Source organism: Ranitomeya imitator, chromosome 2 (genome assembly GCF_032444005.1).
Source record: "Ranitomeya imitator isolate aRanImi1 chromosome 2, aRanImi1.pri, whole genome shotgun sequence".
NCBI classification, from domain to species: Eukaryota; Metazoa; Chordata; class Amphibia; order Anura; family Dendrobatidae; genus Ranitomeya; species Ranitomeya imitator.
This window is the reverse complement of record NC_091283.1, coordinates 850,241,108-850,267,779: the sequence shown is the minus strand read 5'-3', so window position 1 is coordinate 850,267,779 and position 26,672 is coordinate 850,241,108. Positions and strand designations below refer to the sequence as shown.

Sequence of the window (26,672 nt, the reverse complement as noted above, 5' to 3'; positions counted from 1 at the left end):
TGTCACTTTTTGGAGGGGACAGTCCACCATGTCACTGTCACTATTGATCATCTGTTGTACCTCTTGACCCCAGACAAGATAGATGATCTTTTGTTTTTCACTAGACCAGAATTTTATTGTCATTTTCCGTCCTGAGACTAAGCACATTAAAGCTGATGCTTTGTCTCGGAGTCTCCCTGGGCTGGCTGTTCGGATGACTGCCCCTATTTTACAGGACGGGGGGATCGGAGCTGGAGGGAGAGACATTGAAGGCTCCTGCTTGATCTTCAGGGAAATTATTTGTACCATTACATCCATGTCTCAAATTTTTAGGGCACATCATAGCTCGGCCCTCGCTGGTCATCCAGGTAGTAAGGCGACCGTGGACCTCCTTTCTTGTCATTTTTGGTGGCCAAGGTTGCATCGAGATGTAGTCGACTGTGTCTTCCTGCAGTGTCTTTGTGCATTCTAAGACCCTCACACTCGTCCATCTGGGGCTCCTGTACAATTACCCACACCTTACCGACCATTGACACACACATCCATGGATTTCATTATGGATCTTGCTTCATCCCCTGGTGAAGCTGTTATCTTAGATGTGGTTGATAGGTTTATTAAAATAGCGCAATTTCCTGCTTTACCCGCTCTCCCCAATGCCGAGACACTGGCTCAGGTGTTTGTCACTGAGATCATGAAGCTTCACGGGGTCCCTCTGATGTGGTGTTAGGTGAGAGAACCCAGTTTGTATCTAAATTTTGGAGGAGGTTTTGTTCTCGTCTGTGGATGTATGTCTTTTTCGTCTGCGTTCCATCCTCAAACTAATGGCCAGACTGAACATCTAAACCAAAGTCTGGAGACGAACCTCAGATGTTTTGTGTTACATAACCAGGAGGATTGCTCTTTTCTACCCCTGGCTGAGTTTGCCTTAAACAATCGTCGAAGAGTCCACTGGTAAGTCGCCATTTCTTGGTGGATATGGCTTCCATCTTCAGTTCTGTACCTTCAGTTAAGATTGGATTTCAGAGGTTCCTGGGGACAAACGATTCTCTTCTTCACTCTCATCTGTGTTTGAAGGGGTTCACAACAACTTAAAGATCATGGGGGGGGCAGATACAAAAGCAAGGCTGATAAGAAACGTGGTCAGGTCCGGACCTGGGGGTGAATGATTTATTATGGCTGTCCACCAGAAATCTTAAACTGAAGATTCCGTGTTGGAAATTGTGTCGTAGGTTTACTGGGTGTTTAACCTTAGCGGTGAAAGATTCACCTTCCTGTGCTGTGTGCTAAAGCTGAGTGGTTCGAGTAGAATTGTAGTAGTAGTCATCTGTAGGTTGCTGTTGTGCGTGAGAGTTTATCTCCTGGTCCCTGTTCCAATTACGGTAAGTTTATTCCTCCCTGTCCCTATCCTCCTCCCTATTGTTGGTTGGTGCTTCTGTGTGATAGAGGTTTTTTGCCTGTTTTATCTTTGTGTCTAACATTTCTGTCCCTGCCTCATGGAGAGGGGGTGGGGACAGATTATGTTTTTTTTACCATAGTAAGGTCAGAGACTCAGGCCTGTCTACCATCAAGAGTACCCCTGGGATGGGGATAGTTAGAGTTCCAGGGACAGATTGGGATCCCCCTCCCCTACCTAAGACCGTCCCAGCGTGACAGGTGGCTGGGGAGAGGGGGGAGACTGCCAAGTCATAGTGGAAAAAAGGGCACATATTACACGTAACCATGGGAGGGGGTCACGTCCCTGATTTATTGTAAATTGTCAATACAAGGAACAAAACAAGGGCTTTACCCAAACTCCCCCCACTATGTCCCCTCATTACCCCCCACACTATGCCCCCCCATTACCCACCACATTGCATGGCGGGGTCACGGCGGGGGCTTGGGGGTGCTCTGGGGTGGGAACCTGCTTTGTGTGGAACATAAGATGGATTCCGTGAAGTATCAGGGAATTCTCGGAGATCTCGCCGCCTTCTTCAGCAGATGTATTCTGGACGTCCTCTTTCCAGAAGGACAGTGACCCCCATCATTCCTCCAGATAATTATGTGGGGGATGTATGTCTTTCATCTGGGGCTCCAGCCTTATTACACTAGCAGCTCCTCCGCTGTGTCACTAAGGTCTGGGGGTCCTGATAATGAGGTCACAATGCCCCATGCTTTGTAGGGAGGTTGCTGTAGGTGGGGTCTGTGGTTGATTTTGGGGGTCACTGACCCCTCGCTGTGCCCTTTCTCCAGCAGGGAATGCGGGAGATCTGAAGCGGCAGGCCGTGGAGGAGATGATGGACCGGATCAAGAGGGGCGTCCACCTGCGTCCCATACAGCAGACGCTCCGAGTGAATACTCAGGTGAGAATTCGGATTACAACTCCCAGTATCCATCAGCTGGAGAATATTGCTATAGTATATACTCTATGAAGGACCTACTTCTAAAGCATCGCTGATGGGGGGGGGACCGGACCCCAAGATTCATAACTTCCCCGTTACCTACTGCCGGGTCCTAATGGGCTCACAGCTCATCAGTCGTGCTAATACTTTTGCGGATCATGTCCTCCAGTCACCTCCAGAGCTGCACTCACTATTCTAGGTGCATCTCACAAAACGAGAATATCATCAAAAAGTGAATTTATTTCCATTCTTCAATACAAAAAGTGAATCTCCTATATTCTATAGAGTCATTACAGAGTGATCTATTCCACGTGTTTATTTCTGTTAATGCTGATGATTATGGCTTACAGCCAATGAAAACCCAAAAGTCATGATCTCAGTAAATTAGAATACTTTATAACACCAGCTTGAAAAATGATTGTAAAATCTGAAATGTTCCCTACTGAAATGTATGTTCAGTAAATGCCCTCAATACTTGGTCGGGTCCTTTTGCATCAATTACTGCATCAATGCGGCGTGGCATGGAGGCGATCAGCCTGTGGACTGCTGGGGGGTTATGGAAGCCCAGGTTGCTTTGATAGCAGCCTTCAGCTCGTCTGCATTGTTGGGTCTGGTGTCTCATCTTCCTCTTGACAATGCTCCATAGATTCTCTATTGGGTTAAGGTCAGGCGAGTTTGCTGCCAATCAAGCCCAGTGATACTGTTGTTTTTACACTAGTTATTGGTACTTTTGGCAGTGTGGACAGGGGCCAAGTCCTGCTGGAGAATGACATTTCCATCTCCATAAAGCTTGTCGGCAGAGGGAAGCATGAAGTGCTCTACAATGTCCTGGTAGACGGCTGCGCTGACTTTGGTCTTGATAACACAGTGGACCTACACCAGCAGATGACATGGCCCCCAAACCATCACTGATTGTGGAGACTTCATACTAGACCTTGGAAATGAAGGTTCCAGAGTCTGGAGGAAGAGTGGAGGCCACAATCCAAGCTGCTGGAGGTCTGTTGTGAAGTCTCCACAATCAGTGATGGTTTGGGGGCCATGTCATCTGCTGGTGTAGGTCCACTGTGTTATCAAGACCAAAGTCAGCGCAGCCGTCTACCAGGACATTGTAGAGCACTTCATGCTTCTCTCTGCCGACAAGCTTTATGGAGATGGATCTGATGCAGATCTGATTACACAGCAACAACCTGGTGACAGATCTCCTCTAATTGTGTCAGTGCGTGATGTCTGCTCTGCAGCACCGCTCTGCAGACTGTCGGGCTCGCGCTGCGCTCTGCAGACTGTCGGGCTCGCGCTGCGCTCTGCAGACTGTCGGGCTCGCGCTGCGCTCTGCAGACTGTCGGGGTCGCCAGCATTTCCTAAATCTCCTTTTAGCTGGGTGGGTAGAAGGCGTGGGGTGCACAGGCCCCGACTGCTCCGCCATCTTCCGTGTGTGAACGCTCCCTTTGTATGACCAGGTTACTCGCCCAGAGCCGGGGTCCGCCGCACTCGCCCCAGCGCCCCCTGCTACCAGAATGGAACAAGACACAGTAAGTCCCGTCCATGGCCTGCGGGGTGGATTGTGCTGCACGTTGTGACGGCCGCTCTTCACATGATCCCTTGTGGTTAGCTCCTCCTCTCGTGGGGTGGTCCCGCATGCTGCAAATGTCGTCCATATTGTTTCCATTCCTCCACGGTCCATCATGGCGCCTGCCGTCATTAGTGATCTCACAGACCCCCTTGATTAGTAACCTCAGCCTCCATATTGACGGCTCATCCTTCGCCGATGCCCCAACGTTCCCTTCTTGACGGCCCTCGACGGATACTCGTGCTTCCTATATATGGTCTAAATTGGGCAAGAGGGGGCCGAAGTGTCAGCCGGTGTGCGCTGTCGGTGTGCGCACACTGTACTCGCCAGGTCTGGAGGGGAAGAGATACGGTACTGATCCAGGGCCACAAGATGTGCTGCTGATGTACACACATCTCACCCCAGCGCTCATCCTCCTCAGGCCTCCCCTCTCCTGACCTCCCCTGTCTTCCCATCCTCCCCACTATTGGCCTCCTCAGGCCTCCCCTCTACCGGCCTCTCGTCTCCTGACCTCCCCTGTCTTTTCAGGCTCCCCTCTCCTGGCATCCTCAGCCTCCCCACTCCTGGCCTCCTCAGGCCTTCCCCTCTCCCGGCCTTCTCAGCCTCCCCTCTCCCGGCCTTCTCAGCCTCCCCTCTCCCGGCCTTCTCAGCCTCCCCTCTCCCGGCCTTCTCAGGCTCCCCTCTCCCGGCCTCCCGTCTCCTGACCTCCCCTGTCTTCTCGGGCTCCCCTCTCCTGGCATCCTCAGCCTCCCCTCTCCCAGCCTCCCGTTCCCTGACCTCCCCTGTCTTCTCGGGCTCCCCTCTCCCGGCCTTCTCAGCCTCCCCTCTCCCGGCCTTCTCAGCCTCCCCTCTCCCGGCCTTCTCAGCCTCCCCTCTCCCGGCCTTCTCAGGCTCCCCTCTCCCGGCCTTCTCAGGCTCCCCTCTCCCGGCCTCCCGTCTCCTGACCTCCCCTGTCTTCTCGGGCTCCCCTCTCCTGGCATCCTCAGCCTCCCCTCTCCCAGCCTCCCGTTCCCTGACCTCCCCTGTCTTCTCGGGCTCCCCTCTCCTGGCATCCTCAGCCTCCCCTCTCCCGGCCTTCTCGGCCTCCCCTCTCCCAGCCTCCCGTCTCCTGACCTCCCCTGTCTTCTCGGGCTCCCCTCTCCCGGCATCCTTGGCCTCCCCTCTCCCAGCCTCCCGTCTCCTGACCTGCCCTGTCTTCTCGGGCTCCCCTCTCCCAGCCTCCCGTCTCCTGACCTCCCCTGTCTTCTCGGGCTCCCCTCTCCCGGCATCCTTGGCCTCCCCTCTCCCAGCCTCCCGTCTCCTGACCTGCCCTGTCTTCTCGGGCTCCCCTCTCCCAGCCTCCCGTCTCCTGACCTGCCCTGTCTTCTCGGGCTCCCCTCTCCCAGCCTCCCGTCTCCTGACCTGCCCTGTCTTCTCGGCCTCCCCTCTCCCAGCCTCCCGTCTCCTGACCTCCCCTGTCTTCTCGGGCTCCCCTCTCCCGGCATCCTTGGCCTCCCCTCTCCCAGCCTCCCGTCTCCTGACCTGCCCTGTCTTCTCGGGCTCCCCTCTCCCAGCCATCTCAGCCTCCCCTCTCCCAGCCTCCCGTCTCCTGACCTCCCCTGTCTTCTCAGCCTCCCCTCTCCCGGTCTTCTCAGCCTCCCCTCTCCCCGTGCCGGCAGTAATCTGAGCTGTGGACAGTGCAGTGATCTCAGTGACCTCTTGCAGGTGGATAAGACGTCTGGCAGCGCGGTGCAGGAGCTGCGGGGGATCCTGGTGAGTGACGATGTTTGGCCTCTGTCCCCGACCCATCTTCTACTCTCACGGGGACTTTCTTCATATTTAGGACTGTTTGGGCCCCATGCCCAGTAGGAGCAGACTGTGCGCCCCGGCCTCCATGGCCCCGGCCTCCACTGAGAGTGAACTGGAGAGAATTTTACGGCGCCGCAAAGTGACAACTGAGCAGGATGCCTCGGGTAAGTGCAGGGATTAGAGAGTCAGCTCCGCAGGGCAAGGCTGCGTTGTTGGCTGCATTGTTTCCAGATGATGGGAGTAGTGCTCCCCTGGAGATTTTTGCAGCGTCCTTTCCGATCATTCAATGTTTCTTTTTCTCCGGGTGCAGCAGGGACCCTCAGTGGCTTCGAATCAAAATCACTGCCCGTCCTGGGCTCGGCTCCCAGCCAGAAGGTACGAGACGCTAAAGATGGCGGCGACGGTGATGGCGGACGACTACTCCTACCTGATGAGCAGCGCCACACCAAGGTGTCCTAGTAAGTAAGAGGCAGATCTCCACTGCTCATCTGCCCCCTTACTGACCACAGAGCCCACTAGAGCTTGACATCTATGAAGGGTCCTGGGAGACTGGAGGCCCCGGTCTATAGAGGGTCCTGGGGAATTGGAGGCCCCCGGTCTACAGAGGGTCCTGGGGGATTGGAGGCCCCGGTCTATAGTGGGTCCTGGGGGATTGGAGGCCCCGGTCTACAGAGGGTCCTGGGGGATTGGAGGCCCCGGTCTATAGTGGGTCCTGGGGGATTGGAGGCCCCGGTCTACAGAGGGTCCTGGGGGATTGGAGGCCCCGGTCTATGCCGGGTCCTGGGGAATTGGAGGCCCCCAGTCTACAGAGGGTCCTGGGGGATTGGAGGCCCCGGTCTATGCCGGGTCCTGGGGGATTGGAGGCCCCGGTCTACAGAGGGTCCTGGGGGATTGGAGGCCCCGGTCTATAGAGGGTCCTGGGGAATTGGAGGCCCCCGGTCTACAGAGGGTCCTAGGGGATTGGAGGCCCCGGTCTATGCCGGGTCCTGGGGGATTGGAGGCCCCGGTCTATGCCGGGTCCTGGGGGATTGGAGGCCCCGGTCTATAGTGGGTCCTGGGGGATTGGAGGCCCCGGTCTACAGAGGGTCCTGGGGGATTGGAGGCCCCGGTCTATGCCGGGTCCTGGGGAATTGGAGGCCCCCAGTCTACAGAGGGTCCTGGGGATTGGAGGCCCCGGTCTATGCCGGGTCCTGGGGGATTGGAGGCCCCGGTCTATGCTGGGTCCTGGGGGATTGGAGGCCCCGGTCTACAGAGGGTCCTGGGGGATTGGAGGCCCCGGTCTACGCAGGGTCCTGGGGGAATTGGAGGCCCCGGTCTACGCAGGGTCCTGGGGGAATTGGAGGCCCCGGTCTACGCAGGGTCCTGGGGGAATTGGAGGCCCCGGTCTACGCAGGGTCCTGGGGGAATTGGAGGCCCCGGTCTACGCAGGGTCCTGGGGGAATTGGAGGCCCCGGTCTACGGAGGGTCCCGGGGGATTGGAGGTCCCGGTCTATGGAGGGTCGTGGGGGATTGGAGGCCCGGTCTATGAAGGGTCCCGGGTTATTGGAGGCTCCGATCCATGGAGGGTCCCGAGGGATTGGAGGCCCCAGTCTACCGAGGGTCCTGGGGGATTGGATGCTCCGGTCTATGTAGGGTCCTGGGGATTGGAGGCCCCGGTCTACAGAGGATCCTGGGGGATTGGAGGCTCTGATCCGTGGTGGGTCCTGAGGGATTGGAGGCACTGGTCCCAGTGCATTGGGAGGCGTGACTTACTCCGATGGATCTTCTTACTTTAGTGTTTTGTGTTCTTCCTGTGTCTGTAATCTGACATTGGAACATTTGGAGAATTTGTCACAGCTGACGGAAGTCTAGAAGCTTCTCTATATAAGGCTCAGAAACGCTGAAAACAAGGAAGACACAGCAAAATGCTGCTCTGTCCCTGCTGTCCAGGGTCGGTCGATAGATGGTGACCATTCCCTTCACTCCTCTCGTCCCGTTATAGCATTTCTTTTATGTTCTACAACACCCCTACCCCATTCTCTTAGGTCCATAGTCGGTGAAGAATTGACTAAGCCGCTGCTCTCCACCATGAAATCCTCGTCTCGCTGATGGCTCCGGATGATTTCATATTTGTAGCTATTCATGGCACATTTTTTAAAGAGTCTTTGGAGAAGTTCTTGTAATTGAAGGTGTTCAGGAGCCAAGGAAGATACTGCAAGGCCTGGAAGAAGGACCTGTGAGACCCGGGACGACGAGGAAGGTGGACAATGAGGGGATTCTGTGGTATAGGGGAGACCACAAGCCAGAGAGTAGAGACATGGCCGCTAGTAAAACTAGCAAAAAATATCCAGGAAAGTCGCCAGTTCTAGAAGCAGAAACTATGAAGACATGAACGTACAGTAGCCTGTAAAATGTTGTCTACACCACCCCCGCCCCCCCCCCCCCCGTGTCAAATTTACTGTTATTGTGAGGTTTCAGACCTTAATTAGCTCGTTCGGGTTTTGGATTGTACACCACCATTACGAAAGGTCAGGTGATGTAAATTTCCAGCTTCATAAACACCCAGCCTCCTCTAACCTTGTGCGAAAAACCAGCAGCCATGGGTTCTTCCAAGCAGCTGCCGAGCACTGCGAGAATGAAAATGCAGGAGGCTCACAAACCTTGAGAAGGCTGTAAGAAGATAGCAAAGCATTTTGAAGTTGCCCTTTCCTCCGCTCAAAATGTTAAGAAATTGCAGTTACCAGGAACAGTGAAGGTTAAGATAAGGTCTGGAAGACCAAGCAAAACTTCAGTGAGAGCTGCTCATAGGATTGTTAGAGAGGGAAATCAGAACCCCCGTTTGACTGCAAAAGACATTCATAAAGAATTATCATACTCTGGAGTTGTGGTACATTGTTCTACTGTTCAGAGACACATGAAGAAATATGGCCTTCATGGAAGAGTCATCAGAAGAAAACCTCTCCTGCATCCTCACCATATAATTTAGCATCAGAAGTCTGCAAAGAACATCTAAACAAGTCTGATGCATTTTGGAAACAAGCCCTGTGGAACGATGAGGTTACAATAGAACTTTGGCCACAATGATCAAAGGTGGAGAAAAAAGCACACAGAATTTCAGAAAAACATCTCGCCAACCATTAAGCAAGGGGGAAGGGCATCAATCATGCTTTGGGATTGTGTTGCATCCAATGGGAACGGGAACATTTCACTGGTAGAGGGAAAAATGGATTCAATGAAATTTCACAAATTTCTTGAGGCAAACATAACACCATCTGTAAAAAAGCTGAAGGTGAAAGAGAAAGATGATGGCTGCTACACATGGATAATAATTAGTGATGAGCGAGTATACTCGTTGCTCGGGTGATCTCTGAGTATTTGTTAGTGGTCCAAAAAAGAAAGGAATGTCAGCTTCACCGAGTCCGTAAAAAAGCGTTTTCTTTATTCACAAACTTTAAACATGGAGGATACAGACTTCAGCACAACCATATGGGTAAGAATCTCAACGCGTTGCTGGAGACTAGGCTCCCTTAATCATGACCAGTATTTGTTAGTGGTCGGAGATTAAATTTTCACCGAGGCAGCTGAATGATTTACAGCTATATTAGCCAGCTTGATTACATGTGGGGATTCTCTAGCAACCAGGCAACCCCCACATGTACTCAGCCTGGCTAATAGCTGTAAATCATTCCCCAAACACTAACAAATACTCTGAGATCACCCGAGAGTGCTTGGGAAAACTCGAGCAAAGAGTATACTCGCTCATCACTAATAATGATCCTAAACACACATCACACTCCACAATAGACTACCTCAAAAGGAGCAAGATGAAGGTTTTACAATGGCCCTCACAGTCCCCTGATCTCAAAATCATTAAATATCATTGAAAATCAGTGGCGAGACCTCAAAATAGCAGAGGATACAAGATGACCTGGGAATCTCACAGAACTAGAGGAATTCTCCAAGGGAAAATCCCTCAAACAAGAATTGAAAGACTCTTATCTGGCTACAAAAAGCGTTTACAAGCTGTTGTCTATTAGTAAAAGAGGTTTCTCCAAATTCACCGAAAACTCCAGCGATCACGACTCTTCAGTTCTGGAATGATTCCTCTTTTCATGACCAGTGTCCTTAGTACTTAGTAAAGCCTCCCTGGCTGTTATGACCTGCTGCAGATATGATGCATCTCCACACACTGGTTCTGACAGTGTTTTTGAGGATTTTGATCCCAGTCCTAATGGTCAGTGGCCTCAAAGTCATCAATATTCTTAGGTCCACTGTAGCCACCTTCTCCACACCCCACCAAAGACTTCCTATGGAATTCAGGACAAGCGACTGTCATGGCCGATGCAGAACCTTCCAAGCTTTGGTAGATGGTGAGGAATGCTGCAAATCATTGCCCTGTGATAAGGTCAAATTACTCCCAAGATCCAGTCCTTCACAGAAGGCCATATTTTCTAGAATTTCATTAAATCTAGTCATCAACATACTGCAGGTTCTCAGCCCAAAATATCACTGAGCCACCGCCGTACTCTACTGTAGACATCACTGAGCCTCCACCGTGCTCCACTGTAGACATCACCGAGCCCCCGCCGTGCTCCACTGTAGACATCACCGAGCCCCCGCCGTGCTCCACTTTAGACATCACCGAGCACCCGCCGTACTCCACTGTAGACATCACCGAGCCACCCGCCGTGCTCCACTGTAGACATCACCGAGCCCCCGCCGTATTCCAGTGTAGACATCAACGAGCCCCCACCGTATTCCACTGTAGACATCACCGAGCCCCCGCCGTATTCCACTGTAGACATCACCGAGCCCCCGCCGTATTCCACTGTAGACATCACCGAGCCCCCGCCGTGCTCCACTGTAGACATCACCGAGCCCCCGCCGTGCTCCACTGTAGACATCACCGAGCCCCCGCCGTGCTCCACTGTAGACATCACCGAGCCCCCGCCGTGCTCCACTGTAGACATCACCGAGCCCCCGCCGTGCTCCACTGTAGACATCACCGAGCCCCCACCGTGCTCCACTGTAGACATCACCGAGCCCCAGCCGTGCTCCACTGTAGACATCACCGAGCCCCCGCCGTGCTCCACTGTAGACATCACCGAGCCCCCGCCGTGCTCCACTGTAGACATCACCACGGTTCTGCCGTGCTTCAGTGTAGGCATCGCCAAGGTCACGCCTTGCTCCACTGCAGTAAGGTGAAGTCATTGAATATTCTACATTGGTCAGGTACTTGGTTGTCTACCTGATCAAGCATTAAGACCAAACTGAAGACGCTGCAGTAACAGTAGAGCATGATGGGAGATAACTCCGCACCTGGGGATGTGCTCGTTCAGATTTCAGTCTTTTCCTATGCGCTTTACGCCTCAGCCATTGCCCTGGTGTACAGAAGAGGAATGACCACGTGACCAAATCTATAAACCCGATCACTGTTTCTCAGTGAAATCTTCATTACTGTTGGAAGATCTGCAGAATGTGCGTTGTAAATATGTATGTGAGTGCCAGGATTTCTTCTCAGACAAAGCCGCCCTGGAGTTGGTAGTGTTTCTGGATTACGGCTCCTGACACCCCCTCAGCCTCCTCCCCATTCAGAGACTTTAGGCTGACGTAAAATTCCTCATTTTCTTGTCTTTGGAGGAGGTGACGACAATTTTCAGGTTTTGTCCATTTTTATTGTAAATGAAACAGAGTTCAAATTGTTTCGACAGCACGTTTCTGGAGCGGTGCCACACACTAATGCTGCGCCCTGCTGAGCGCCCACCATTGAATTAAAGACACATTCACAAAACGCCACCAAGAAGACCAGCTGCTGATGGTTTACCTCCAAGATGAACAAGAAAAGTCTCTTGTTCTCAACATTAGATGGATCGTGATTTATCCTGGATCTGTTCCCTCGCCTGTTCCCCACTGGTTCTCGGCCTGTCACCCGCCACCCTCCTCTTCTTGTCTGTCCCACGCCTTTCCTTAGCATATCTTTTTCTTCCACCTATCCCCCTACAAATTGCCCATCACCTGCTTATTTTCTGACCATTTCCCACTCTTTGCCTTTCTGATGCCTCGCCTTAGCCCTTAATTAAGTCATAGAAAAATTAAAATCCATAAGACATCTCCAAAAGGGAGAAAGAGACAACTCCTGTTCAAGTAGGACTTCACATTGAACATATGAGGAAGAGAGGAAACTAGTTATAGCTAGGGAGAGAAAGACTAATCAAAACAACCTATGCAGCTGACCCCTCCTTTGGAAACAGGTAATTAAGGAAAATCCTAATGGCTAGCAGATGTGAGGCCAATCTTAGATATAATGAACAAGAACGTGAAGAAGGGCAGATTTACAACCGGTAGAGATAGGAGCCCCAGATAAAAAGGAAAATGTAAAATATTTTTGTCTACTTTATGGAAACTATGAAGTGAGGTTTTATGAACTATGTCGTTATGATAGAAAAGTCATATTTTCCTAAATGTGATGAAATGGCGAACAGGAAAGTCATATTTTCGTAAATGTGATGAAATGGCGAACACGAAGCATGGTTTTGCGGCGCTGGGCATGCCGCCAAATGGGTATCAGCCACATAGATGACAATATCTATGCTATGCCTCCTATCTATGAACAGATAAAATCCTGATCGGAAAGATGATTGTAATATCTCCCTCCGGGGACCTCCTGGGGCGAAGAAGTTGGGAATCTCATAATTTTCTAACACTAAAATATATCATAAGGTTTTCTGAAGTCTAGCCACCAGAGGGGAGGTGTGTGGGTGTAACTTGTGCTAATAAAGCGCCAATGCCAAATAATGATCTTTGTTCAATGCCAGGAAGACACATTGCTTTGTAGGATTTATCCATATTTCACTGGAGTTCTTTCCTCCATAAATCTAAACCATTTCAGTGACATCAGATTTAGTCATTTTCTTTAGTTATTCCTTTTTATTTTATGTTCTGGTATGTATCATATTGTTTTGTTCCCATTTTGTATCATCTATATATATTTTTATAAACACAGCCAATCATTCCGGATTAAGTATAAAATTTAATAGCTCTGTTCCTCTTGCTGTATAAAGCGCACCCCTGAAGCCATACACTACCTATAACGGGCATCCAATCGGCCGTAATAAACAATTGATGGTGGTAGCTAGTAGTTTTTCCTGGCCCATCCCTTTCTTGTTTTCCTCCCATCCTCTGCCTGTCCTTTTCTTGCTCTCCTCCCATCCTCTGCTGGTCCTTTTCTTGTTCTCCCATCCTTTTCTTGTTTTCCACATCCTCTGCTCGTCCTTTTCTTGTTATCCTCCCATCCTCTGCTGGTCCTTGTTTTCCACTTCCTCTGCTCGTCCTTTTCTTGCTCTCCTCCCCATCCTCTGCCTGTCCTTTTGTTGTCCTCCCCATCCTCTGCCTGTCCTTTTGTTCTCCCATCCTCTGCCCGACCTTTTCGTGTTCTGCTCATCCTGTGCCTGTCCTTTTTGTGTTCTCTTTCCCATCCTCTGTCCTTTTCTTGTTTTCCTCCCATCCTCTGCCGGTCCTTTTCTTGTTCTTCTCCCATCCTCTGCCCGTCCCTTTCTTGTTATCCTCTGCCCGTCCCTTTCTTGTTCTTCACATCCTCTGCTCGCCCTTTTCTTGTTCCTCTCCCATCCTCTGCCCGTCCCTTTCTTGTTCTCCCATCCTCTGCCTGTCCTTTTCTTATCCTCTCATCTGTCCGTCTTTTTCTTGTTCTCCCATCCTGTACCTGTCCTTTTCATGTTCTCCTCCCCATCCTGTGCCTGTCCATTTTGTGTTCTCCCCTTCCTGTGCTCGTCCTTTTCGTGTTCTCCTATTCCTGTGCTCGTCCTTTTCGTGTTCTCCCCATCCTGTGCCCGTCCTTTTCGTGTTCTCCCCATCCTGCGCCAGTCCTTTTCGTGTTGTTCTCCCCATCCTGTGCCCGTCCTTTTTGTGTTCGTGTTGTTCTCCCCATCCTGTGCCCGTCCTCTTCTTGTTCTCTTCCCATCCTGTGTCCGTCCCTTTATTGTTCTCCCCATCCTGTGCCGTTCTTTTCTTGTTATTCTCCTATCCTCTGACGGTCCTTTTCTTGTTCTCCCCATCCTCTGCCCATCCCTACCTTGTTCTTCTCACCATCCTCTGCCCTTTTCAGCAGACTACTTAGGATTTGTTTTTAGTTTATTGCCATGAAGCCTTTGGTCTGTATAAGCTGTATACTCAAAATGTGAGGGGCATAATCATGCTGTATATAATTCTGCACTGGTGCAGCCGCTTTCCATAGTAATGAAGTAGGGAAAAAACTGGACGCTCAGATTCGGCCGCTGCTTCTTCATTGTTTTGACAGTGGGTACCCTGCCCCCATTGTTCGCTGGAGGGGATCCCTAATGGTTGTGGTGGGACCCATTGGTAACAGTTTTGGTCTCTCTCCACAGCTCCGCAGAGACTCTGGGATATGCAGATGGAAAGACTTCAGATGAGGCACAAAGCTCCTTGAACCTCCGGCCAACGGTAGAAGGCAATTCTGGCACCACCAGCAACGTGGGCACTACCGATAAGAGAGGGAAGGACGCGGACAGTTCTCACTGCTAATAACAGACTGTCCTCGCGGCCTCTGCCGCAATGTCACCTCTGCCGCGATGGAGCCTCCACATGCAGTAACGAGCAGACAAGCACAATAGCCTTCATCCACCAGTGCCACCATGAACGCCGCCGGTTACTGGTTTACTTCTTTGATGTGTGTGACCCCAAGTTCTCTTGTCCACAGAATTTTCCAGACGCCTTAATATCGGAGGCAAATTCACAAAACCGATGTGCGCTTAAGATTCATCCGTAACTCAAGGGTGAAGACTATTTTTACCAGCAGCCTCGCGTTTCCAGCAAGAAAACCGTTCTGGGCAGTTTTAGTTTTTTTATTACCAAATCCTCTTAAGCCCTTCATGTGCCCGTGTGAAGCATCGACTGCAGCTAGAGGCACTCAATGTCCAGCTGCAGCACGGAAAGGGGCTGCAGTAAAGTTCTGGAGTAACTGGAAGATTCGGTGAAGTCATCAGATGAGGAGTTTCACAAGTTGGATCCTATTTGGCGCCGCACATTTCTGTTGAATGTTGACACTATTGATGGTGCATACATCCCATGTACACCTCCCCAATAGATGCGGACTCTCCCGATTATTGTACCCAGAAATTCACAGGCTTTAGTGGGGTCATGTTTTTTGCACTTTCATCACCTTCTGACGCAGACCCCCGATAACTGGAATATGGGCAGAGAATCTCTGCGGTTGAGGCGCTTGTACACTGCGCCGGCTCCTGGGCCGGGTCTTACCCGCCATAGTGTGTGTGAACGCGCTGACGTTCCTGATCATTCTCCAGGTAAAGGGCTAATGTCGCCTTCATCTCCAGGAACCGTCGTGGTGCAGATACTGGCAGACGGCCATCAGCGGAGCCTGGCATTAATCGCAGCTCTGCCCACAACGATGCACAACTGTGTAGTGTGCATATCCGCGGACAGCGCTCCGAGTTTAGGGGACACATTACATGGTATCACATCCTGGGATGAGGACTAGCAGGAAGCTCTGTACGAGCTTCTTCATTCCTTCTTTACACATGTGATTTCACTTTACATTTCCAGATTTCTCCGCTCTACTGCTAGCTGCCTACTCGCCTCTGCGGGTGACCGGCTGTGGGCGCTGCATTGCACCATGTTTAGTTGGCTTTTCTTCGGCTTTGATGTTGCACTGCATGCATTGTACTTCTGCCATTTTTGGGGGGTGATCACACCGCACAGCTCAAGCGTTCATAGCTTTATAATAAATTGCACTATGGGGCTGCGCTGCTCTACAGCTCAGGGTGTTGCTATACCTTGCACTATTTGGCTCTGCACCAGTGCGTGGGGGGTTTCTTACAGGTCACCCTCAAGGAAGCAGTGTTGGGGTTCCCGGGCGCAGCAGTGATGACTCACACATCTGATTCTTTCTAATGAGTGTGAATATTTGCTGATTTATGGACGTCAATCACTGAGTATTAAAGTGTGGAAGATAAACATGTCCTAGTGTCTGTATCCAGCGACCATCCCTGCTGCTCCACGGTGAGAGTCCGGCCTATGGCACTGATCCCTCCGATCCCCACCCATTGAGTTCGGCCTGCGGCACTGATCCCTCCGATCCCCACCCATTGAGTTCAGCCTGCGGCACTGATCCCTCCGATCCCCACCCATTGAGTTCGGCCTGCGGCACTGATCTCTCCGATCCCCACCCATTGAGTTCGGCCTGCGGCACTGATCCCTCCAATCCCCACCCATTGAGTTCAGCCTGCGGCACTGATCTCTCCGATCCCCACCCTTTGAGTTCGGCCTGCGGCACTGATCCCTCCAATGCCCACCCATTGAGTTCGGCCTGCGGCACTGATCTCTCCGATCCCCACCCATTGAGTTCGGCCTGCGGCACTGATCTCTCCGATCCCCACCCATTGAGTTTGTCCTGCGGCACTGATCCCCACCCATTGAGTTTGTCCTGCGGCACTGATCCCTCCGATCCCCACCCATTGAGTTCAGCCTGCGGCACTGATCCCTCCGATCCCCACCCATTGAGTTTGACCTGCGGCACTGATCTCTCCGATCCCCACCCGTTGAGTCCGGCCTACGGCACTGATCCCTCCGATCCCCACCTATTGAGTTCGACCAGCGGCACTGATCTCTCCGATCCCCACCCATTGAGTTCAGCCTGCAGCGGCGATCTCTCCCGATCCCTATCTGTCGAATCCGGCCTGCAGTGCTGATGCCTTCGGTTTGCACACAGCACTGGATATGTGGACGTTGATGAGTTTTTCGTCGCCGACACGTGAGGAGTCACTCGATGCCGTCAGCAAAGAAGAATTTAATTACAGAGAGAAATGTGATCAGAAGAGGAGAATTGGGGTGTTATCAGGGGGTCGCTCCGTCCTCTTACATTGGTTGGTGGCTTCCCCTCATCCTGTGCCCCGCACATGCCGTTGCCTCCCCTATCCTGTGCCCCGCCGCCTCCCCCTCATCCTGTGCCCTGCTGTCGCCGTTGCCTCCCCCATCCTGTGCCTCCCTGTCGCCGCCACCTCCCCCCTATTCTGTGCCCGACCGCATCCCCATACTGTGCCCTGCTCGCGCCTGTGCTCACTCTCCCCGTTACCACCCCCCATCCTGTGCCCTGACGGTGATCATCTTCGTTGCCTGGAGTTTTTCCTATTTTTACTCCGGACAGTTCAGGATTGTGGAATCATTCCAGAAAATGGGAAATTGAAATTCCTCCTGCCGTCCTGAAAAGACAATGGAGGAAAAGTCAGAAACCTCGGCTCACACAGACCACACAAGTCGCCAGAGTCACGCAGACCACCCAGGTCCCCAGAGTCACACAGACCACCCAAGTCCCCAGAGTCACACAGACCACCCAGGTCCCCAGAGTGACGCAGACCACCTAGGTCCCCAGAGTCACGCAGACCACCCAGAGTCACAAAAACCACCCAGGTCCCCAGAGTCACACAGACCACCCAGAGTCACAAAAACCACCCAGGTCCCCAGAGTCACGCAGACCACCCAGAGTCACAAAAACCACCCAGGTCCCCAGAGTCACACAGACCACCCGGGTCCCCAGAGTCACGCAGACCACCCAAGTCCCCAGTCACACAGACCACCCAGGTCCCCAGAGTGACGCAGACCACCTAGGTCCCCAGAGTCACAAAAACCACCCAGGTCCCCAGAGTCACGCAGACCACCCAAGTCCCCAGTCACACAGACCACTCAGGTCCCCAGAGTCGCGCAGACCACCCAGGTCCCCAGAGTCACGCAGACCACCCAGAGTCACACAGACCACCCAGGTCCCCAGAGTCACACAGACCACCCAAGTCACCAGAGTTACACAGACCACCCAGGTCCCCAGAATCACACAGACCACTTTCCTGGACTGTGATTGACTGCTTATGGGGGGGCTATGAGGTATTGGGTCGCCCTGATGATGCTTTACAATATGGCAGACTTATTACCTAGGGTGCCGCTGCGGGTGAGATCTTCCTCTATCGCCAGCAGTCTGTTGTATTTGGCCGTCCTCTCGCCACGCAGCAGACCGCCAAACTTCACGAACCTCACACCAAGCCCCACGGCCTGCGGAGTCAGAGAAAATGAGGATTAGGGTGAGCAGGGTGGAGAGTCTGGCCCCGCCTCCCGTGTGATCAGGGTGGGGTGTCTGGCCCCGCCTCCTGTGTGAGCAGGGTGGAGAGTCTGGCCCCGCCTCCGGTGTGATCAGAGTGGGGTGTCTGGCCCCGCCTCCTGTGTGAGCAGGGTGGAGTGTTTGGTCCCGCCTCCTGTGTGATCGGGGTGGGGTGTCTGGTCCCGCCTCCTGTGTGATCGGGGTGGAGAGTCTGGCCTCGCCTCCAGTGTGATCAAAGTGGGGTGCCCAGCCCCGCCTCCAGTGGGATGTCTGGCCCCACCTCCTGTGTGTTCAGGGTGGGGTGTCCGGCCCCGCCTCCTGTGTGATCTGGGTGAGGTTTCAGGCCCCACCTCCTGTGATTGGGGTGGGGTGTATGGCCCCGCCTCTTGTGTGATCGGAGTGGGGATTCAGGCCCCGCCTCCTGTGTGATCAGGGTGGGGTGTTTAGCCCTGCCTCCTGTGTTATCGGGGTGGGGTTTCAGGCCCCACCTCGTGTGTGATCAGAGTGGGGTGTCCGGCCCCGCCTCATGTGTGACGGGGTGAAGATTCAGGCCCCGCCTCCTGTGTGATCGGGGTGGGGTTTCAGGCTCACCTCCTGTGTAATCAGGGTGGGGTGTCTGGCTCCACCACCTGTGTGATTGGGGTGGGGTGTCTGGCCCCGCCTCCTGTGTAATCGGGGAAAGGCGTCTGGCCCTGCCTACTGTGTAATCGGGGTGGGGTTCCAGGCCCCGCCTCCTGTGTGATTGGGGTGAGGTGTCTGGCTCCGCCTTCTGTGTGATCGGTGTGAGGTGTCTGGCCCCACCTACTGTGAGATCGGAGCGGGGTGTCTGGCCCAACCTACTGTGTGATCGAGGTGGGGTGTCTGGCCACGCCTCCTGTGTGATCGGGGTGGCGTGTCTGGCCACGCCTCCTGTGTGATCGGGGTGGGGTGTCTGGCCACGCCTCCTGTGTGATCGGGGTGGGGTGTCTGGCCCTGCCTCCTGTTATCAGGGTGAGGTGTCTGGCCCCGCCTCCTGTGTGATCGATGTGGGATTTCAGGCTCCACCTCCTGTGTGATCGGGGTGGGGTGTCTGGCCCCGCCTCCTGTGTTCGGGGGGGTGTCTGGCCCCGCCTCCCATGTGATTGGGGTGGAGTTCCAGGCCCCACCTCCTGTGTGATCGAGGTGAGGTGTCTGGCCCCGCCTCCTGTGTTATCGAGGTGAGGTGTCTGGCCCCGCCTCCTCTGTGATCGGGGTGAGGTGTCTGGCCCTGCCTCTGTGATCGGGGTGGTGTCTGGACCTGCCTCCTATGTGATCGGGGTGAGGTGTCTGGCCCCGCGTCCTGTGTGATGGGGGCAGGGTGTCTGGCCCCACCTACTGTGTGATCGGGGTGGAGTTCCAGGCCCCACCTCATGTGTAATCGGGGTGGGGTGTCTGGTCCCGCCTCCTGTGTTATCGAGGTGAGGTGTCTGGCCCCGCCTCCTGTGTGATGGGGGCGGGGTGTCTGGCCCCACCTACTGTGTGATCGGGGTGGAGTTCCAGGCCCCACCCCCTGTGTGATCGGGGTGGGGTGTCTGGCCCCGCCTCCTGTGTTATCGAGGTGAGGTGTCTGGCCCCGCCTCCTCTGTGATCGGGGTGAGGTGTCTGGCCCCGTCTTCTGTGTAATGGGGGCTGGATGTCTGGCCCCGCCTCCTGTGTTAGCAGGGTGAGGTGTCTGGCCCCGCCTCCTGTGTTATCAGGGTGAGGTGTCTGGTCCCGCCTCCTGTGTTATCAGGGTGAGGTGTCTGGCCCCGCCTCCTGTGTTATCAGGGTGGTGTCTGGCCCCGCCTCCTGTGTTAGCAGGGTGACGTGTCTGGTCCCGCCTCCTGTGTTATCAGGGTGAGGTGTCTGGTCCCGCCTCCTGTGTTATCAGGGTGAGGTGTCTGGCCCCGCCTCCTGTGTTATCAGGGTGAGGTGTCTGGCCCCGCCTCCTGTGTTAGCAGGGTGAGGTGTCTGGCCCCGCCTCCTGTGCTAGCAGGGTGAGGTGTCTGGCCCCGCCTCCTGTGTTATCAGGATGAGGTGTCTGGTCCCGCCTCCTGTGTTACCGGGGTGAGATGTCTGGCCCCGCCTCCTGTGTGATCTGGACGAGGAGAAGGAAGGTAATAACAGGACGGTACCAGATCCACGGCGCCGTCCTCCGCACACTCCTCAGACGAGCAGCCCAGCACGGTCACCAGCCCCTCTCCTGGAAGAGGAAAGAGAAGTCGGGGTCAGACGGAGCCGCCGCCGTGGAAGAAACACCTAACCTCCGTATAGCAGCCACTGATCAATAACAGGCAGCACGGGGGCTCAGTGGTCAGCACTGTACTGTATATAGGGCAGCACGGGGCTCAGTGGTCAGCACTGTACTGTATATAGGGCAGCACGGGGGCTCAGTGGTCAGCACTGTACTGTATATAGGGCAGCACGGGGGCTCAGTGGTTAGTACTGTACTGTATATAGGGCAGCATGGGGGCTCAGTGGTTAGCACTGTATATAGGGAGCACGGGGGCTCAGTGGTCAGCACTGTACTGTATATAGGGCAGCACGGGGGCTCAGTGGTTAGCACTGTACTGTATATAGGGAAGCACGGGGGCTCAGTGGTCAGCACTGTACTGTATATAGGGCAGCACGGGGCTCAGTGGTCAGCACTGTACTGTACATAGAGCAGCACGGGGGCTCAGTGGTTAGCACTGTACTGTATATAGGGAAGCATGGGGGCTCAGTGGTTAGTACTGTACTGTATATAGGGCAGCACGGGGGCTCAGTGGTCAGCACTGTACTGTATATAGGGGAGCACGGGGGCTCAGTGGTCAGCACTGTACTGTATATAGGGCAGCATGGGGGCTCAGTGGTCAGCACTGTACTGTATATAAGGCAGCACGGGGGCTCAGTGGTCAGCACTGTACTGTATATAAGGCAGCACGGGGCTCAGTGGTCAGCACTGTACTGTATATAGGGCAGCACGGGGGCTCAGTGGTCAGCACTGTACTGTATATAAGGCAGCACGGGGCTCAGTGGTCAGCAATGTACTATATATAGGGCAGCACGGGGGCTCAGTGGTCAGCACTGTACTGTATATAGGGCAGCACGGGGGCTCAGTGGTCAGCACTGTACTGTATATAGGGCAGCACGGGGGCTCAGTGGTCAGCACTGTACTGTATATAGCGCAGCATGGGGGCTCAGTGGTTAGTACTGTACTGTATATAGGGCAGCACGGGGGCTCATTGGTTAGCACTGTATATAGGGAGCACGGGGGCTCAGTGGTCAGCACTGTACTGTATATAGGGAAGCACGGGGGCTCAGTGGTTAGCACTGTACTGTATATAGGGCAGCACGGGGGCTCAGTGGTCAGCACTGTACTGTATATAGGGCAGCATGGGGGCTCAGTGGTTAGCACTGTACTATATATAGGGCAGCATGGGGGCTCAGTGGTTAGCACTGTACTGTATATAGGGCAGCACGGGGGCTCAGTGGTTAGCACTGTACTGTATATAGGGCAGCACGGGGGCTCAGTGGTTAGCACTGTACTGTATATAGGGCAGCACGGGGGCTCAGTGGTCAGCACTGTACTGTATATAGGGCAGCACGGGGACTCAGTGGTCAGCACTGTACTGTATATAGGGAAGCATGGGGGCTCAGTGGTCAGCACTGTACTGTATATAGGGGAGCACTGTGGCTCAGTGGTTAGCACTGTACTGTATATAGGGCAGCACGGGGGCTCAGTGGTCAGCACTGTACTGTACATAGGGCAGCAAGGGGCTCAGTGGTCAGCACTGTACTGTATATAGGGGAGCACTGTACTGTATATAGGGCAGCACGGGGGCTCAGTGGTTAGCACTGTACTGTATATAGGGCAGCATGGGGGCTCAGTGGTCAGCACTCTACTATATATAGGGCAGCACGGGGCTCAGTGGTTAGCACTGTACTGTATATAGGGCAGCACGGGGGCTCAGTGGTTAGCACTGTACTGTATATAGGGCAGCATGGGGGCTCAGTGGTTAGCACTGTACTGTATATAGGGCAGCATGGGGGCTCAGTGGTCAGCACTGTACTGTATATAGGGCAGCACGGGGGCTCAGTGGTCAGCACTCTACTATATATAGGGCAGCACGGGGCTCAGTGGTTAGCACAGTACTGTATATAGGGCAGCACGGGGGCTCAGTGGTTAGCACTGTACTGTATATAGGGCAGCATGGGGGCTCAGTGGTTAGCACTGTACTGTATATAGGGCAGCATGGGGGCTCAGTGGTCAGCACTGTACTGTATATAGGGCAGCACGGGGGCTCAGTGGTCAGCACTCTACTATATATAGGGCAGCACGGGGCTCAGTGGTTAGCACTGTACTGTATATAGGGCAGCACAGGGGCTCAGTGGTTAGCACTGTACTGTATATAGGGCAGCATGGGGGCTCAGTGGTTAGCACTGTACTGTATATAGGGCAGCATGGGGGCTCAGTGGTTAGCACTGTACTGTATATAGGGCAGCACGGGGGCTCAGTGGTCAGTACTGTATATAAGGCAGCACGGGGGCTCAGTGGTCAGCACTGTACTATATATAGGGCAGCACAGGGACTCAGTGGTCAGCACTGTACTGTATATAGGGCAGCATGGGGGCTCAGTGGTCAGCACTGTACTTTATATAGGGCAGCACGGGGCTCAGTGGTTAGCACTGTACTGAATATAGGGCAGCATGGGGGCTCAGTGGTCAGCACTGTACTGTATATAGGGGAGCACTGTACTGTATATAGGGCAGCACGGGGGCTCAGTGGTCAGCACTGTACTGTATATAGGGCAGCACGGGGGCTCAGTGGTCAGCACTGTACTGTATATAGGGCAGCACGGGGGCTCAGTGGTTAGCACTGTACTGTATATAGGGAAGCATGGGGGCTCAGTGGTTAGCACAGTACTGTATATAGGGCAGCACGGGGGGCTCAGTGGTTAGCACTGTACTGTATATAGGGCAGCACGGGGGCTCAGTGGTTAGCACTGTACTGTATATAGGGAAGCATGGGGGCTCAGTGGTCAGCACTGTACTGTATGTAGGGCAGCACGGGGGCTCAGTGGTCAGCACTGTACTGTATGTAGGGCAGCACGGGGGCTCAGTGGTTAGCACTGTACTGTATATAGGGAAGCACGGGGGCTCAGTGGTTAGCACTGTACTGTATATAGGGAAGCACGGGGGCTCAGTGGTTAGCACAGTACTGTATATAGGGCAGCACGGGGGCTCAGTGGTTAGCACAGTACTGTATATAGGGCAGCACGGGGGCTCAGTGGTCAGCACTATACTGTATATAGGGCAGCATGGGGGCTCAGTGGTCAGCACTGTACTGTATATAGGGCAGCATGGGGGCTCAGTGGTCAGCACTGTACTGTATATAGGGCAGTACGGGGGCTCAGTGGTCAGCACTCTACTATATATAGGGCAGCATGGGGGCTCAGTGGTCAGCACTGTACTGTATATAGGGGAGCACGGGGGCTCAGTGGTCAGCACTCTACTATATATAGGGCAGCACGGGGCTCAGTGGTCAGCACAGTACTGTATATAGGGCAGCATGGGGGCTCAGTGGTCAGCACAGTACTGTATATAGGGAAGCATGGGGGCTCAGTGGTCAGCACTGTACTGTATATAGGGCAGCATGGGGGCTCAGTGGTCAGCACTGTACTGTATATAGGGCAGCATGGGGGCTCAGTGGTCAGCACTGTACTGTATATAGGGCAGCATGGGGTCTCAGTGGTCAGCACTGTACTGTATATAGGGCAGCACAGGGACTCAGTGGTCAGCACTGTACTAATATATAAGACAGTACAGACCAAAAGTTTGGACACACCTTCTCATTTAACCCCTTCATGACCCAGCCTATTTTGACCTTAAAGACCTTGCCGTTTTTTGCAATTCTGACCAGTGTCCCTTCATGAGGTAATAACTCAGGAACGCTTCAATGGATCCTAGCGGTTCTGAGATTGTTTTTTCGTGACATATTGGGCTTCATGTTAGTGGTAAATTTAGGTCAATAAATTCTGTGTTTATTTGTGATAAAAACGGAAATTTGGCGAAAATTTTGAAAATTTCGCAATTTTCACATTTTGAATTTTTATTCTGTTAAACCAGAGAGTTATGTGACACAAAATAGTTAATAAATAACATTTCCCACACGTCTACTTTACATCAGCACAATTTTGGAAACAAAATTTTTTTTTTGCTAGGAAGTTATAAGGGTTAAAATTTGACCAGCGATTTCTCATTTTTACAACGAAATTTACAAAACCATTTTTTTTAGGGACCACCTCACATTTGAAGTCAGTTTGAGGGGTCTATATGGCTGAAAATACCCAAAAGTGACACCATTCTAAAAACTGCACCCCTCAAGGTGCACAAAACCACATTCAAGAAGTTTATTAACCCTTCAGGTGCTTCACAGCAGCAGAAGCAACATGGAAGGAAAAAATGAACATTTAACTTTTTAGTCACAAAAATGATTTTTCAGCAACAATTTTTTTATTTTCCCAATGGTAAAAGGAGAAACTGAACCACGTACGTTGTTGTCCAATTTGTCCTGAGTACGCTGATACCTCATATGTGGGGGTAAACCACTGTTTGGGCGCACGGCAGGGCTTGGAAGGGAAGGAGCGCCATTTGACTTTTTGAATGAAAAATTGGCTGCACTCTTTAGCGGACACCATGTCACATTTGGAGAGCCCCCGTGTGCCTAAAAATTGGAGCTCCCCCACAAGTGACCCCATTTTGGAAACTAGACGCCCCAAGGAACTTATCTAGATGCATAGTGAGCCCTTTAAACCCCCAGGTGCTTCACAAATTGATCCGTAAAAATGAAAAAGTACTTTTTTTTCACAAAAAAATTCTTTTAGCCTCAATTTTTTCATTTTCACATGGACAACAGGATAAAATGGATCCTAAAATTTGTTTGGCAATTTCTCCTGAGTACACCGATACTTCACATGTGGGGGTAAACCACTGTTTGGGCACATGGTAAGGCTCGGAAGGGAAGGAGCGCCATTTGACTTTTTGAATGAAAAATTATCTCCATCGATAGCGGACACCATGTCGCGTTTGGAGAGACCCTGTGTGCTTAAACATTGGAGCTCCCCCACAAGTGACCCCATTTTGGAAACTGGACCCCCCAAGGAACTTATCTAGATGCCTAGTGAGCACTTTAAACCCTCAGGTGCTTCACAAATTGATCCGTAAAAATGAAAAAGTACTTTTTTTTCACAAAAAATTTATTTTCGCCTCAATTTTTTCATTTTCACATGGGCAATAGGATAAAATGGATCCTAAAATTTGTTGAGCAATTTCTCCCGAGTACGCCGATACCTCATATGTGGGGGTAAACCACTGTTTGGGCACACGGCAGGGCTCGGAAGGGAAGGCGCGCCTTTTAACTTTTTGAATGGAAAATTAGCTCCAATTGTTAGCGGACACCATGTCGCATTTGGAGAGCCCCTGTGTGCCTATGCAATGGAGCTCCCCCACAAGTGACCCCATTTTGGAAACTAGACCCCCCAAGGAACTTATCTAGATGCATACTGAGCACTTTAAACCCCCAGGTGCTTCACAGAAGTTTATAATGCAGAGCCATGAAAATAAAAAATAATTTTTCTTTTCTCAAAAATGATTTTTTAGCCTGGAATTTCCTATTTTGCCAATGGTAATAGGAGAAAATGGACCACAAATGTTGTTGTCCAGTTTGTCCTGAGTACGCTGATACCCCATATGTGGGGGTAAACCACTGTTTGGGCGCACGGCAGGGCTCAGAAGGGAAGGCACGCCATTTGGCTTTTTAAATGGAAAATTATCTCCAATCATTAGCGGACACCATGTCGCGTTTGGAGAGCCCCTGTGTGCCTAAACATTGGAGATCCCCCACAAATTACCCCATTTTGGAAACTAGACCCCCAAAGGAACTAATCTAGATGTGTAGTGAGCACTTTGAACCCTCAAGTGCTTCACAGAAGTTTATAACGCAGAGCCATGAAAATAAAAAAAAAAAATTATTTTCTCAAAAATGAATTTTAGCCCGCAATTTTTTATTTTCCCAAGGGTTACAGGAGAAATTGGACCACAAAAGTTGTTGTCCAGTTTCTCCTGAGTACGCTGATACCCCATGTGTGGGGGTAAACCACTGTTTGGGCACACGTGGGGGCTCAGAAGGGAAGTAGTGACTTTTGAAATGCAGACTTTGATGGAATGGTCTGCGGGCGTCACATTGCGTTTGCAGAGCCCCTGGTGTGCCTAAACAGTAGAAACCCCCCACAAGTGACCCCATTTTGGAAACTAGACCCCCAAAGGAACTTATCTAGATGTGTGGTGAGCACTTTCAACCCCCAAGTGCTTTACAGAAGTTTATAACGCAGAGCCGTGAAAATAATAAATACGTTTTCTTTCCTCAAAAATAATTTTTTAGCCCAGAATTTTTTATTTTCCCAAGGGTTACAGGAGAAATTGGACCACAAAAGTTGTTGTCCAGTTTCTCCTGAGTACGCTGATACCCCATGTGTGGGGGTAAACCACTGTTTGGGCACACGTGGGGGCTCAGAAGGGAAGTAGTGACTTTTGAAATGCAGACTTTGATGGAATGGTCTGCGGGCGTCACATTGCGTTTGCAGAGCCCCTGGTGTGCCTAAACAGTAGAAACCCCCCACAAGTGACCCCATTTTGGAAACTAGACCCCCAAAGGAACTTATCTAGATGTGTGGTGAGCACTTTCAACCCCCAAGTGCTTTACAGAAGTTTATAACGCAGAGCCGTGAAAATAATAAATACGTTTTCTTTCCTCAAAAATAATTTTTTAGCCCAGAATTTTTTAATTTCCCAAGGGTTACAGGAG

General features: G+C 52.3%; 2 protein-coding genes across 6 annotated transcripts in view; one reads left to right on the top strand and one right to left on the bottom strand.

Annotated features, from left to right (window-relative positions):
* The window catches only part of SHTN1 (shootin 1), a 77,726-nt gene extending 62,027 nt beyond the window's left edge, over positions 1-15,699 (top strand). For 2 of the 5 annotated variants that reach the window (XM_069754391.1, XM_069754396.1), the window contains 6 exons: positions 2,209-2,318; positions 3,815-3,886; positions 5,629-5,676; positions 5,747-5,876; positions 6,023-6,170; positions 14,094-15,699. In XM_069754391.1, the coding sequence (XP_069610492.1) occupies positions 2,209-2,318; positions 3,815-3,886; positions 5,629-5,676; positions 5,747-5,876; positions 6,023-6,170; positions 14,094-14,250 (665 nt within the window). In that variant the 3' untranslated portion in view covers positions 14,251-15,699. The remainder of the gene's footprint in view (positions 1-2,208; positions 2,319-3,814; positions 3,887-5,628; positions 5,677-5,746; positions 5,877-6,022; positions 6,171-14,093) is intronic. The other 3 variants (XM_069754393.1, XM_069754395.1, XM_069754394.1) reach the window with 3 other exon arrangements.
* An 812-nt stretch (positions 15,700-16,511) lies between these two features.
* The window catches only part of ENO4 (enolase 4), a 65,804-nt gene continuing 55,643 nt past the window's right edge, over positions 16,512-26,672 (bottom strand). The window contains exons 11-13 of the mRNA XM_069754390.1: positions 19,963-20,030; positions 17,667-17,784; positions 16,512-16,943 (exon numbers count right to left, since the gene is read on the bottom strand). Coding sequence (XP_069610491.1) covers positions 16,876-16,943; positions 17,667-17,784; positions 19,963-20,030 — 254 coding nt within the window. The 3' untranslated portion in view covers positions 16,512-16,875. The remainder of the gene's footprint in view (positions 16,944-17,666; positions 17,785-19,962; positions 20,031-26,672) is intronic.